This window comes from Urtica dioica, chromosome 2 (genome assembly GCF_054948205.1).
Source record: "Urtica dioica subsp. dioica isolate 48M chromosome 2, U.dioica_male_clone48M_v1_H2, whole genome shotgun sequence".
Lineage (NCBI taxonomy): Eukaryota > Viridiplantae > Streptophyta > Magnoliopsida > Rosales > Urticaceae > Urtica > Urtica dioica.
The window spans coordinates 33,757,084-33,770,613 of record NC_142757.1 but is presented as its reverse complement, the minus strand read 5'-3'; the positions used below and the strand labels follow the sequence as shown (position 1 = coordinate 33,770,613).

Below are 13,530 nucleotides of genomic sequence, written 5' to 3'. Positions count from 1 at the left end.
TTATTTTTTATTCAATTTAATTCTTATCACTTTAAAAGTCACAATATTCTTTTCTTTTTCCCTTCCCTTATAACAAAATCCAACTTACCTTCTAACTAAAACCCGAGAAGCCAAAACCCCCTAAATACAGCCAAATACGGAGAAACAAAAAAAATCACAAATTCAAAAGCAGGAACGAGTTCGAGCCTACACAAGGAGAACGACGCCGGACCACACGAAATCCTTGACAGCTCAATTCAAGTTGATCAGCTCTTTCATGATTTTTGATAGATATGACAAAAAATCAACTTCTTGTTCATGTGCTCGTTCAATTGTCTATACTTAAAATCAGTCTGAATCTACGCGACATGGTTTACATTGCTTGTAATTTGATGTGCACAGGATTGACAACACAACCTACGCCTAAAGGCTAGTTCCTTATCAGATTATGTTGTTGACTCAATTCGGATGAAGGTTCAAAATATAGCTATATATCGGCGATATATCGTGTTTTGAAGAGTCTCGATAAAATATCAGCTATAAGCATTATCGTTTTATAAACATTGAAGATATACAGACAAAATATCGATATATAATAATTAAAAAATCTAAAATATCGACAAATATCGTGAAAAAATCATTCAAATTTGAATTTTTTTAAAAAATATTATTACTTGTTTTTTATTTTATTTGTTTTCTTTATTTTTCTATATTTTTATTTCTTATTCTTTATTTCTTTTATTTATTTATTTTACTTAATATTACTATTATCAATATTTCCTTATTTATATTTAATAATACATATTTATATATATATATATATATATATATATATATGACAATATAGATGTATATATCTGTGTAAAATAAAGAATCAAGCTTTTGAATACATATATATGTATATATACATATCATTGTCTTCGTTTTAATTTTAATTTTTATATGAAAAAGAAAAAAATCAAGTTTTTTAATATATATATATATATATATACGTATATATACATATAATTATTATAATTCTACTTTTTTGTAATTGTTAAAATATATTATAAACTAGATCATTAATTCATTGTATTGTATGTAAATAGAAAATCAATAATATTTGAATTTACATTAAAAATTGATAGTATTTGCATAGTATTTTATTATTTGTAGTGTATATTTTGAGTTTATTTGTTGTCTTGAATATGTAGTATTTGATATTTTAGATCAAAAGCCATAAATAACCCTACATCAACAGATAAACGTGAAGATTATCAAGGAGTCAAACGGCTAGAGGCGCCAAGGTTTTTTTTTTATTATTGATATGATCTGAAACACCTAAGTAAAATATCACGGATCCTGAAACAATCTGAATAAATTCAACGTTTTTTGTTTTCATTCAAAACTCCAATGATGAACATCAAACAACAATTCAGCCGAGTCCTACTAGATGGAACATGTAAGAAGACAGAGAGACCTGGGAATTATTTAGCAACAGAAGGGATGATCATATTTTGATGAGCAGAAAAAAAATTCTAATGCAAGTTTCACTAATCTTGAAACCATTCAGTCTCTTGAGACTCGCACCACAGAGAAAACCCTGCATTGTTTCCAAATAAATGTGTAAGTTAAGCCGAATTGTAGAAGCAACGTAATATCAATAAAGATTCAAGGTAGTGGGACATAGATTCCTGCAAAATTGAATTTATAAACAGAATGGTAGTACACAATAATAAGTAAACCAAATACTTTGAATACAATCACAAGACGACATGCACCAATAACAAACCCTCATGCAAAGTTTTGGAGAAGATTGTCTCTTTGTATGAGAGGTTAAAGATTGTCAATTTCTCTTTGTATGGCAACGTATGGCAAATTATAATCAGACATGTAAATAATGGCAAAAAAAAAAATTTGATAACTGAAAGATGAATTTGAATATTTCAGGAGCCTCATGATTGATGAATACTGACATATCCGCGGAAGTTGAGAGATCTTTGGCTTTGCTCCTATAATCTACCCTATCTGTAGACTAAAACTACTTCTAATCAATCTCTATTAAGCCTTACTATCTACTTATTGGTAAGTTTCTCTAATAGTAGTCTCAAATCTCCATAACCTGTTAGGTGATATGCCCCAACTTTACTAGATTTCTGAGAATAGTGAACTCTCCATGATTCTGTCATAACCTCATTTATGAATTAAACTTGATATCTTAACTGTAAAATTAGTACCACACCTTATTACCATGAACTCTCGGAATCAAAGTTATAAAATTACTAAAACACAACACAGTAGAGCAAACAGAGACACACAAATCTCAGATCACAATTCACTAACTCACAGCTGTTGTGTTTGCAAGTCAAGGAATTTTATAAATTTGCTAAAATTTTCATTTTCCAAACAAAACAAGAGAATTACAATGTATTATCTTTTTTTTACATATGACATTTCGAAACAGAAAAAAGGCAGGAAGAAGAAAGAATGACCTGAATCAAGCGCTTGGAATCATCCCGGCCTTCCTGGCGTAGGCGAAGATTCCGCCGGCCTCGATGACGGGACCGGCGTCTCCGATGGGCTTCAAGCTGTACTCCTTCCCTGTGGTGTGGTTGACCAACCGACTCTCGGCGAGCTCGATCGTCACCAAATCACCAGTACGACACTCCTCGCAGACCCTTCCCTCGCTCTCCAGAGGATAAACCTCACCGGTCGCCACGGAGTTTCTGAAGAAGATCCTCGCGTACGACTCCGCCACCACCGCCGTCGTCCCCGCCGCGCCCAGCGCCACCGGCGCGTGCTCTCTCGACGATCCGCACCCGAAGTTCGCGCCGCCGATCACCACCGAGTATTTGGACTTTCCGGTTCCTTCGGAGTCCACGAATCGGTCGGAGTAGGACGCCGGGAGGCCGCAGAGGGCGTAGGAGCCGAGCTTCTCGTACTCGGCGGGGTTCGATGGGACTAGGGTTAGGTATTCGGCGGGGATTATCTGGTCGGTGTCGATGTTATCGCCGACTACGTAGCACAGGCCGTGGAACGACGCTGTTGAGGAGGAGGAGGATTCTGCGGCGGCGCGTGGAGCCGCGTGGCGGTGGAAAGGTAGGGATTTGGTGAGAGGTCCGGTGGATGAGGGGAATTTGACGGTGCGAGGGAAGGGAGAGAGGGAGGCGTGGCGGGAGGAGGTGAGGTAGGCTTGAGTAGGGTTAGGGTTTGAAGCGACGGAGATTGAAGCCGCCATTGTTGGTCGAGGGTTTGAGTTTGCTCTGTTGCGTGGTGTGGTGTGGACTTTGAGAGCCGTAAAGGAGAGTGTCACTGATTTGTCTTTGTTTTGTTTATTTTCTTTGTTCTTTTCTTTTTTTTTTCTTTTTTTTTTTTAAGAAGATTTTTGTCTTTTTTTTTTTTCTTTTCTTTTTGGTTTTGTTGTGTAAAAAAATTGAGGAGGGATCACCACAAAGGATTAACGGGTGGGAAAATTATAGGGTTTACGTGAAATTCTATGGATTTTTGTATTTTTAGTTTTCATAAATATTGTGTATGTATTATCTTATCAAATTATATTTATATAATTTCCGTTGCTGCTGGGCTACCCTTCGAAACCCAAAGTTTCAATTCGACCGACTATTGAAATCAGTTCCGATGCCCAAGATTATAGTAGTGTACATATGTAGGAACGAAGTTAAAATTCATTTCAAAATGAGTTAATTACTGCTATAAATTTAAGAAAAGTATCATTTATGTCTTCTGAGTTTTAGCCAATGCTGTTTTTATTCCATGTGTTTTTTTTTAATCAAATCGGCTCTATCAATATATTATATTGATATAATAATCATTCAGTTTATTTGACTAGCATGTTTTAAATTTTAATAATGTTAACATATTATCTCTTACAGTATTTTGATTGACTGTTTTTATGTTAACTTATTAAAATTGGGATAATAAAAGTTTATGCCAAAACAATTCTAGACAATGTATCAATTATCCATCCTATTTTTTTTTTTTATTGAACTTCACTACTTAATTTACGAAAATTACTCAAATAAAATATTATTATATTGATTTAGCCCATTAGTCAGTTTGGATCTCAATTTCTAATATAGACTATAGTACGAAAAAATAATATACTTTATTAGGCTCATTTTGATAGATGAATATGCAAATATTCCTCTAAGATCTTGTTTGTGTGGTAAATTTATATCAATATAACGGCTATTTTAACAATTAGCAGACAATTTATGACCTAATATTGGCTTTAAAAAAAAACTATGAATAAATGAGGTGTGTTCTAAATATTTTTCCCTAAAATAGTATACATAGATGATCAAACACACAATAATTATTTAAGCAAATGTCTAAAATTTTAAGCATAAATATTATTTTTCTTATGTTTAACTTTTCTTTTACTATATACAATTTACTATCACATAACGAATTCACTATTGAATAAATTATTTGACATGCAATTTTTTTGACTTCCACAAATACCGGTTATAATTTTATAATCATGAAATACCAAATGTCTAAAGTTTTGCGAAGGGTAAAAATTATTTATCTTAATGTTTACCTTTGTTTTTAGAATAAATGGCAAGAATGCCCCCTGAATTACAGCAGTTGTGACAATCTGCCCCCTGTAATATAAAAACTCGATGTTATCCCCTCAATATCACAATTTGTTTCATTACACTCCTTCTGTTTGAATTCAAAGTTACACCGTTAGAGACAAGATCACGTGTTTGTCACATGTTGATGTTGGTCAGTATAAAGGTGTTATGGTCAAATTAATAAAATAATGAAATAAAAATGAAAAGCAAAACAATTTAAAATCAATCGAAATACAGAACCATCTTCCTCGCACTGAACCATCTTCCTCGCACTGAAGAAGTTCCATTGTTGACCTTGGCTCCATTGTTGCTTCCACTTTTCCCGCTCATCTCTCTAAAACGCTCGCCCTCTCTTTCTCTCTCATATCTAAAAACAAACAAACAAACAACAACGCATATTTTGGGTTTGGGGTTTTACCACTGAGCGATTGGAAATGGACAATAAGGGAAATGGGGTTTTACACAGTCTTTCTCGTTCTGCACCAAGCACTCGATCCACATCTCAATTTTTCCTCGCCTCGCCAACGTCCACGTCTCCGTCAAGAAATCTCGACAAAGCCCTCTTCGGCGTCGTGACCTTCTTTCTCGTCTCTTTGACTCGAGCTAGGGAAGAACGAGGTTGTCCCTGAAATTGCACAAACCAGAACGAGGTTGTCCCTGAAATTGCATCTGATACTCGTCGATTCTCGACTCGCCTCTGCAAGAATCAAGAAACACGAAGCGAACAACAATTGGGTTTGGTCATTTCGTCGAACACTTGGAGGCACGGCCGAGCCCAGCGCCCGCGCCTCGGTTCCGACGCCCCCGGGAGCTTCGACCAGCACGCGCAGGGGCCTCGGCGCCATGAATCTCGGTGAGGGCCCTCGCGGGGACCCGCACTCCTCGGGACGACCGTGCGCCAGGTCCACCGGGCTGGTCTCGGGCGAGATCTGTTCTAGCGACGACGGGTCCGACACCACGGAGAGAAGGCAGCGCTCGGCCCCAGAATCCAGTCCGAGCCCGCGAGATGAAACCTCCATCCCGACCGCGCCATGGACGCCGCCGACGAACTCTTCCCGAGGTGGAACGACGGCCGAAAGCGCAGATCTGGACCGGCCCACAGTGAAGGGAAGCGGCTCGACCCCGTGGAGGCGACCTAGCGCTGAACTTGGAGAAACTCGGTCTCCGGCCGATACGCCATGGGCGCCGAGGGGAAGAGCTCCCACAACGAGAATGTCGTCCGACGAGTCTGGCCCAAACGCTCCCGGAGCGCGCGAGCCAGATCCGACGCGGGCTGGGACTCCTATCGGCGCGCGCGACAGCTCCGACGCCTCTCGACCACTTTGACCACGTTCGCGTAGTGCAGAGCCAGAGCGGCGTGGCCGAGCGTGAATAATTCTTGATTTGTTTTCTTTATTTAATGATTATATTAATTATTTTATCAATGAATTTAATATTTATTTGATAGTTTACTACAATACCCTTTTACTTAGTAACACGTGACTCACACGTGAAAATATAACTGGCGGAACGTGACCCAACATAGACGGAAGGACCAATCTGTAACAAACATGAAGATTAAGGAGAAAATATCGATATTTTAAAGACCGAGGGGCATGTTGTCTCAAGTGCTATAATTCAGGGGGCAATCCTGTCATTTATTCTTATTTTTACTCTATACAATTCATTATCTCATAACTAATTCATTATTGAATAAAGGAATTTAGCCTATTCTATGACCAAAATGTCATTATTACAACTTTGTTTATTTAAAAAAAAAAAAATCATAAATAGACCTCGTTCAAGAGATATAAAAAAAGAATTTCTATGTTTTACACTCACTTTAAGCAAAAGTAATGACAAATTTATCATTCCTCCAACTTTCATGATAATAAATTAATTTGAATTAGGATAGTTAATTAACTTCCCTCACACACGTAACCTCCTTTTCTCTCTCTTCATTCACGTCATTTATCTTCTTCTCTTCCATTTCTCTCTCTCTCTCTCTCTCTCTCTCTCTCTCTCATATCCTCTTTCTGAAGTTTAAAAAAAAAATTCATCTTCCTTCGCCGACCCTATTGCCGTCTCTACCTCTTCTTCTTCACTATCATTCCCCAACTGAAATGAAGAACAAATCTGGTCCCACAACCAAAAAACCCACAAAACCTAGAAAACATTCTAAGCACGATTCTCATCAAACACCCACAAAAAATCATCCGCCTGAGACACATGTAACATCGCATCGGAATCATAAGTGGGTCACAACGCCATAGCGTAGTCGATAAGAAGGCGGCTCCTGTGACAAAGAAATCGATGACGACAAAGAAGAGAAAGCCATCAGCGCCGCCAAAGTTTTCTGGAAAACGCCAAAAAATTGAGGACCGGTTCGTCTAGCTCCTCTTATTTCGACGTCGTAGCATTCGTCATGGCCCCGTGAAGAACAGACCCATGTCGGAAGGTTAGTTTTTTGTAATTATGTCTGGATTTTTAGTGTTTTCCATGGATTATGATGGAGATTTTCTGTTTTCCATGGATGTGGATTGTCGAATTTCGTGACTACTTTGTAAAAATGTGCAGATTTATAACGTTGTTTTGACACCAAAATTGTTAGAAATGTGCGGTATTTCAGGAATTCAAATCACGAATTTAATCACGAATTTTTTCAGTTTTCTAATATCCTAAACACTGCTACTTTATTTGGTAGAAATTTGGTTTGATAAACTGTATTTTTGTGTATATATAGGTCTGGTTTGTTTTGGTTAAAATGCAGGTTAAGATGTTGGTCTGATTTGTATTTTTTGGTTATTTCATTTCAAAGAATTTCATATGCTCGTTTGGTGTATGTACAGATATTGTGTTATCATTGATTTCGTGATCTTTATTGTCACCAAATCTAGTGATTGAAGTTATTTCCTGACACATCGTCGTTTGCATAGTTAAGTATTTCATCATTTTGTGACAACATTGTCAAGAACATAGACGTCGCCCACACATGTATTAAGATAAACTCACTACTTTTGGCCTTGTAACGTTCAGGTTTCACCCACCTTCCGCTATGCTTGACAAAAGCATGAACGTGTCTCATCACTGCACATAGTTCAAATACAAAACAAATAAAAATTCGTTAAAAAATTTAAGTAATATTTGAGAAAAATGTCGAAGCGGACATAGTATTTCTTGACAACATGTTATCACGAAATACACATGTTTCGTGATATTGTTGTCACGTAATATTAAGACAAAATCTAGGTTTTTGTGACAATGTTGTCATGAATTCTTCATCGTGAAGACATATGTTATCATGAAATACATATGTTTCGTAATAATATGGTCTCAAAGATTTATTTCGTGACATATGTCACGACATGTTTAACCAAATCTGGGTTTCTGTTGAAGATTGTGTGACCTTGTTGCCACGTAGACCCTATTTTTGCGACAACATACTCAGGAAATCTTCAACAGAAACTCATATATGAAGGAACGTACCGGATGAAAGGTCGAAACTTATCGCTGCTGAGATTTGTCGGAGAGCTTGATGTTGCTGAGCTTTGTCGGAGATTGGAACTGGTCGGACCTTGGAAGTTGTCGCGATTGAAGTGAACTAGTTGGTTGTCGCTGTCAAAGTGAGAGAGAGAGATAGAGGAAAAGCACGTACGAGGAGAAGATGAGGAAGAGAGAAAAACGATAAAAAAAAAGCAGCTTACTACTGTGGAGCTTTATCGGAGCTTGGTCAGAGCTAATATGTGGTCGACATCGAAGTGAGAGAGAGGACAAGCACAGAGGAAGATGAGGAAGAGAGAGAAACTAGAGAAAAGAGAAGGGAAAGGTGATTGGGTAGGGTATTTTTTGGGTTAAAAATAAATTATAAAAGAAAATGATTAATTGAGACAATGGTACACTAGTACAAAATATAGCATCAGGTGCGACTTTTTTCGCACCTGAAAGTGCAAAAGTCGCACCTGAAAGTACTTTCAGGTGCGACTTTAGATGCGACAAAGTCGCATCTGAAACTCCTGACCTGATAATCCTCTTGATTATCAGGTGCGAAAAGTTGCACCTGAAAGTGTCTTGATTATCAGGTGCGACAAGTCGCACCTGAAAGTCTTGATTATCAGGTGCGAAAAGTCGCATCTGATGCTCTTTATCTTTTAAAAAAAAAATTAATACTCGATTCTCTGAACCAAACCCACGGCAAAAACACACAACCAACCCAAACCAAACCCACGACAAAGTCACACACGGCCACAACAAAACTCAAACCAAACAATTCCAAAACCCCAAAATCATCATAGCCTCCTACAAACGTTCATCAATCATTCTCAAACAACTAAACACACAACAATTCACGCTCAAAATCAGAATCCCAAAACAAGTTCATACCCTTAACCCATTTTCGGCCAAATTCAAACCAAGACAAGAAATTCGAGTTCAAGTTATCAATATTAATTATCAAGCTCAAACAACAACACTCAATTCCTCATAAATCACCATAGAACTCGAAACCCCCAAAATTGGAATATGAACCCTAATTTTCGAGTTCTTCAATTCCGCCAAGAAAAATTCCTACCTTGCTTGAAGAGTTTAGCTACCCAGACCGTCTACTCTCTCTTTCCCTCGTCGGAGATGCTCACCAGAGCTCCTGAGACACGCGGCGTTTCTCTCCTCTCGGCTGGTGGCGCGCGCGCGGCTTGGTGGAGGAGCTGTTGGCCGGCGTTTCTCTCCTCTCGGCTGGTGGCGCGCCTCCTTCTCTCTCTCGCTCTCTCAGCTTCTTCCTCTGTCTCACTCTCTTTCCCTCTCTCTCTCTCGGTTCAACTCTCTCCTTCTTCTTTGGTTTACAGTGATATATTATAGTTACCACTTGAAGATATATTATAGTCTGTAGCCTACGGACTATAATATATCACTGTAAACCTTTGGTATCTTATATAAAACGGGAATCCTTTTTGGAACGCTTGACGACTTTTGACGATCCACTCAGAAGTTGACACGTGGCATTAAACATCCACGTGTCAATCTTTGAGTGGATCGTCAGAGGTCGTTAATCGTGCTAAATAGCATCTCTCTATATAAAATGAGAACTCCTGTAGAATAAATAGTTATATATCATTGTTTGGTTATCATCAATTTATCGCGAGACTTTCGCTACCACTTGAAGAATGCTCTTAATTTAAAAGAATCGAACACTAATTGCCAAAACCTTTTAAAAAATATTGGCCAAAGCTTTGAGGTTTTTATTCTCTCTCGGCAAATTACTAGTTTGAAATGTTTTTTTTTTACAATATGTTTACAATTTTATGCAATTGTAGACATTTATGTATACAATTTCGATAATTATAAACATATATATCTACAATTTATGTAATTGTAGACATATACATCGACAATTTCGATAATGTAGACATTAGGCCGGCGCAAAAAAACCGTAAAAACCGTAAACCGGACCGGAGCGATGATTTTCAAACCGTCAGTCCAGTTTAAAATGGTTTTTTTTTCATCCGGTTCGATCCGGTCTACTCATTACAAACGGTCCGGTCGGGGTTTTTTTAATAAAAAAAACTGTTAAACCGGACCGGACCGGTTTATTTATAAAAAAAAAAAAAAAAAATTAATGTCCAACTAGCTAAATTAGGCATTTGTGCATGTGTTTCCCTCCAGTACATAATTATATGTTTTTTGTTTTTGTGGAAAATTAATGGTTTTTTTTAATTATGCAAAACGGTCCAAACAGTCTAAAACGGTCTAGAAGGGTCCGGTCTAAACGGTTCAAAACAGTTTAAACCAGACTGGACTGTTCAAAACTGTCCGGTCTGGTTTTTACAGTTTTTTATCTGGTCCGGTTTGGATTTTTTTGGACCGTTTTGAGCGGTCCGGTCTGGTTTATACAGTTTTTTGGTCCGGTCCGGTTTGGATTTTTTTGGACCATTTTGAGCGGTCCGGTCTGGTTTTTTGGCTGATTTTGGATCGGACGGGACTGTGCACAGCCCTAGTAGACATGTATGTCTACGAATCATGTATATGTACAATTTCTATAATTATAGACGTCTACGTTTACAATTTCGAAAATGTAGACAAATATGTCCACAAAATCTGTAATTCTAATAATGTTTGTCTACAATATTTGTAATCGTGATTTTTGGATGTGACGACTGTGGGTGTAGGAATTAACCTTACCACCTAATACATTCAATTGGGGCCAAGCCCAAGAATCTTCAGTTCGGCATACTAAATCAGCTCAACTCCAAGCCTAGTTCGTGAAGAGCACTCCACTTCGTCACAAGCCCAAGTCCAGTCTGCTCACAATGAATCAGCTCTCCGCCTAGACCAAGTCTGAACCATCATGCTGTTGTTAGGAATTCTTGCCCACGAGAGAAAATGAATAAATCATAAATGATTGCTAAATAGAATAATAGTTTACTTTATTAGTATAATATGATTAGTGGGTTGAGCTCTGAGTATTAGAATCAATAGAAACTATCATCCGTAGCCTTCGTATTACACTGAGTCACGTGCAGAGCACCTGAGTTCGAGCGATGAGCTAAAACATGTCTGGGTAGCTGTATCTAAAGTCATATATGCGGAACACTAGTGAAGGTTGATCACGACGTGCGAGCATTCTGCACTTGTGGTAAATGCACGATCCGGACAGATTTTGGTTGTAGATTTGTCGGTTCAGTACCGTTACGACACACTAACTGGGATCGTTATGATGGTCACAGTGAGACTTGATCTAAATCCTGAAGTGATCATGATCGAGTGGGAGGTGGTTCAAGATACGGAATCCAACCTTCCTGAAAGACAGTCAATGTTCACTCACCTAAGGGTTCATTCCAGAACCGATAGATTGCCGACACTTCCGAAGTATGTACGTTCGGAAGAATATTTCGCTGGGGAAGCAACAATGCTTAGGGTATATATGTATCAAGAAAGGTATAACGGATTATTGACCTTTCTCGAGACGGGTTGAACTTGGAGGATCTTAATCACGTACTGACTAGATCAGTGGACACTCGTCACGATGAGTAAATATAATTCTAGTATGAAGGAGAATTCAGTCTTGACGTACATAGGTGGAGTCTGACAAAGATTAGACAAATCGATGTGGAAAAGAAAAATGAACTTTTTCATCTTTTCATAGGATTTGTTAAGCTTCTATTGCTAGGTCCATAGTCCTCGATTCGGCTTTGATAAGACGAATAAAAAACCTCTAATAATAATGTGTTTCATTATTATAGATCTCACAAGCTGTAATTGTGATTGACAACATCAATTCTGAAATATGGGTATTTGCATAATTAAATAATTATTTATGATAATATTAATAATTTATTGTTTGATCAAGTAAATAATTAATCAATTACTTATTTGTTTATTGTTGGACCAAGTAAATAAATCATTAATTGGGCTTTAAGCAATTGAGCATTGCACAAAAGTGGAAGTCGAATTTTAGGATTTGGCAACAAGGAGTCGCGCAAATCCTTTGGCCAAGAGCCATAAAATTCGTCCACTATTATGTTGGTACTTACCAATATTTTCTCTTTAGTTGTTTAAATAAAGGAGAGAGAAAATATTTAAAAGGAAATAAGATATTTCCATTTATTATCTCTCATGAATATTTAGAGAGAATAATATTTAAAATGAAACAAGATATTGTCATTTATTATCTCTTATGAATATTAGGAAATAATAATATTTAAAAGGAAATAAGATATTGTCATTTATTCTCTCTCATGAATATCAGAAGAGAATAATATTTAAAAGGAAATAAGATATTTCCTTTATTCTCTCATAATTAAATATTCTTTATTTAAACATAAAATAAAATCTCGTAGATATTGATCTGATAGCTAAGAGATAAAGTAGGATTCATGAGATGAGATCCAATGGCTAAGCTTTGATCCACTAGTGTGAACACAATAAAAGGAAATAATATATTTTGGAAACTACCAAGAATATATCATTTGCACTACTATAAATATGGGTTCATGAGAAAAGAAAAATAAGCTTTTGGAAGACCAAAAATTCGCCCAAGATAGTTTGTGACCGACTTCTCTCTCTCTCTCTCTCTCTCTCTCTCTCTCTCTCTCTCCCCTTGGAATTAATTTATTCCGTTCTTAGAAAACAAGAGTGAGATCTTGAAACAACATTGTTTCTTGATTGTGTGAGATTAAAGAGTGTGGTCCCACGCTGGCTTTCTTTATTCGTCCGAAGATTACGTTTCGGAAGACTACGGTGTCACCAAGAGGAGTACAAGGATCTGAAAGCTTGAAGAAGGAGATCAAGGTGTTTGAAGACGGATTGAGAAAGCTTGAAGTTTTTGTTCGTGAGCCCAATCCGTAAGTTCTCTATGAACCTTGTTCTTTGTTGTTATTGGTTGCTTGACATGTTTGAATGCTTTCATTATTTAATTAATAAAGTAAATCTTGATCATGTTAGATAACTATACATTTAATTGGCTCTTGTTAGTATAATTAATTTATTCCACAACTTATATGGTTATCAAGGTGAGCACATAATTACAACAAATGGTATTGGAGCGATTGTTCGTGTCCGATACCACTCGTGTTTCTCCAACAAGTGGTATTAGAGCGATTGTTCATGTCTGATATCCTACGTGCTTCACTGACGAGTGGTGTTGGAGTAATTGTTCATGTCCGATACCCCCCTCATTTCCCAACAGATGTCAGCCCGGAAGAAGCGATCTCCAGCCTATCTTCTTGCCACTCCAGTTCAAGTCATCCAGCATGTGGCACCTCGGAGTCATCCAGACCGACCACGTGTCCACCAGATCGACGACAGAACGACAACAATCTCATCTATAGATAGAAGAAGATTAGATTAGTTCCTATGTGATTACGTGATTTTCATTATTTGACTATGTTATTTTATTTCGAATTTGTGCTTAAACTTTGTTCAGCTCGTCACTTCTTAGTTCGTCGAGCTCGACCCCAGTTGTACTAAGTTCGATCAGCTTGCAAAAAAATCAATTGATTCGCTT

At 37.4% G+C, this 13,530-nt stretch overlaps 1 protein-coding gene across 1 annotated transcript; it reads right to left on the bottom strand.

Annotated features, from left to right (window-relative positions):
* Nucleotides 1-1,232: 1,232 nt before the first annotated feature.
* Nucleotides 1,233-3,304, bottom strand: LOC149404479 (3-isopropylmalate dehydratase small subunit 1-like). The gene is made up of 2 exons (XM_089606782.1): nucleotides 2,451-3,304; nucleotides 1,233-1,561 (listed from the first exon to the last, which is right to left on the bottom strand). Exon 1 carries the CDS (start codon nucleotides 3,194-3,196, stop codon nucleotides 2,456-2,458), a length of 741 nt encoding a protein of 246 aa, XP_089462908.1. The 5' UTR covers nucleotides 3,197-3,304; the 3' UTR covers nucleotides 1,233-1,561; nucleotides 2,451-2,455.
* Nucleotides 3,305-13,530: the final 10,226 nt, after the last annotated feature.

Bases quoted from the DNA above. Each gene is read 5' to 3' on its own strand.
- LOC149404479 (XM_089606782.1), bottom strand. From the start codon at position 3,196: ATGGCGGCTTCAATCTCCGTCGCTTCAAACCCTAACCCTACTCAAGCC.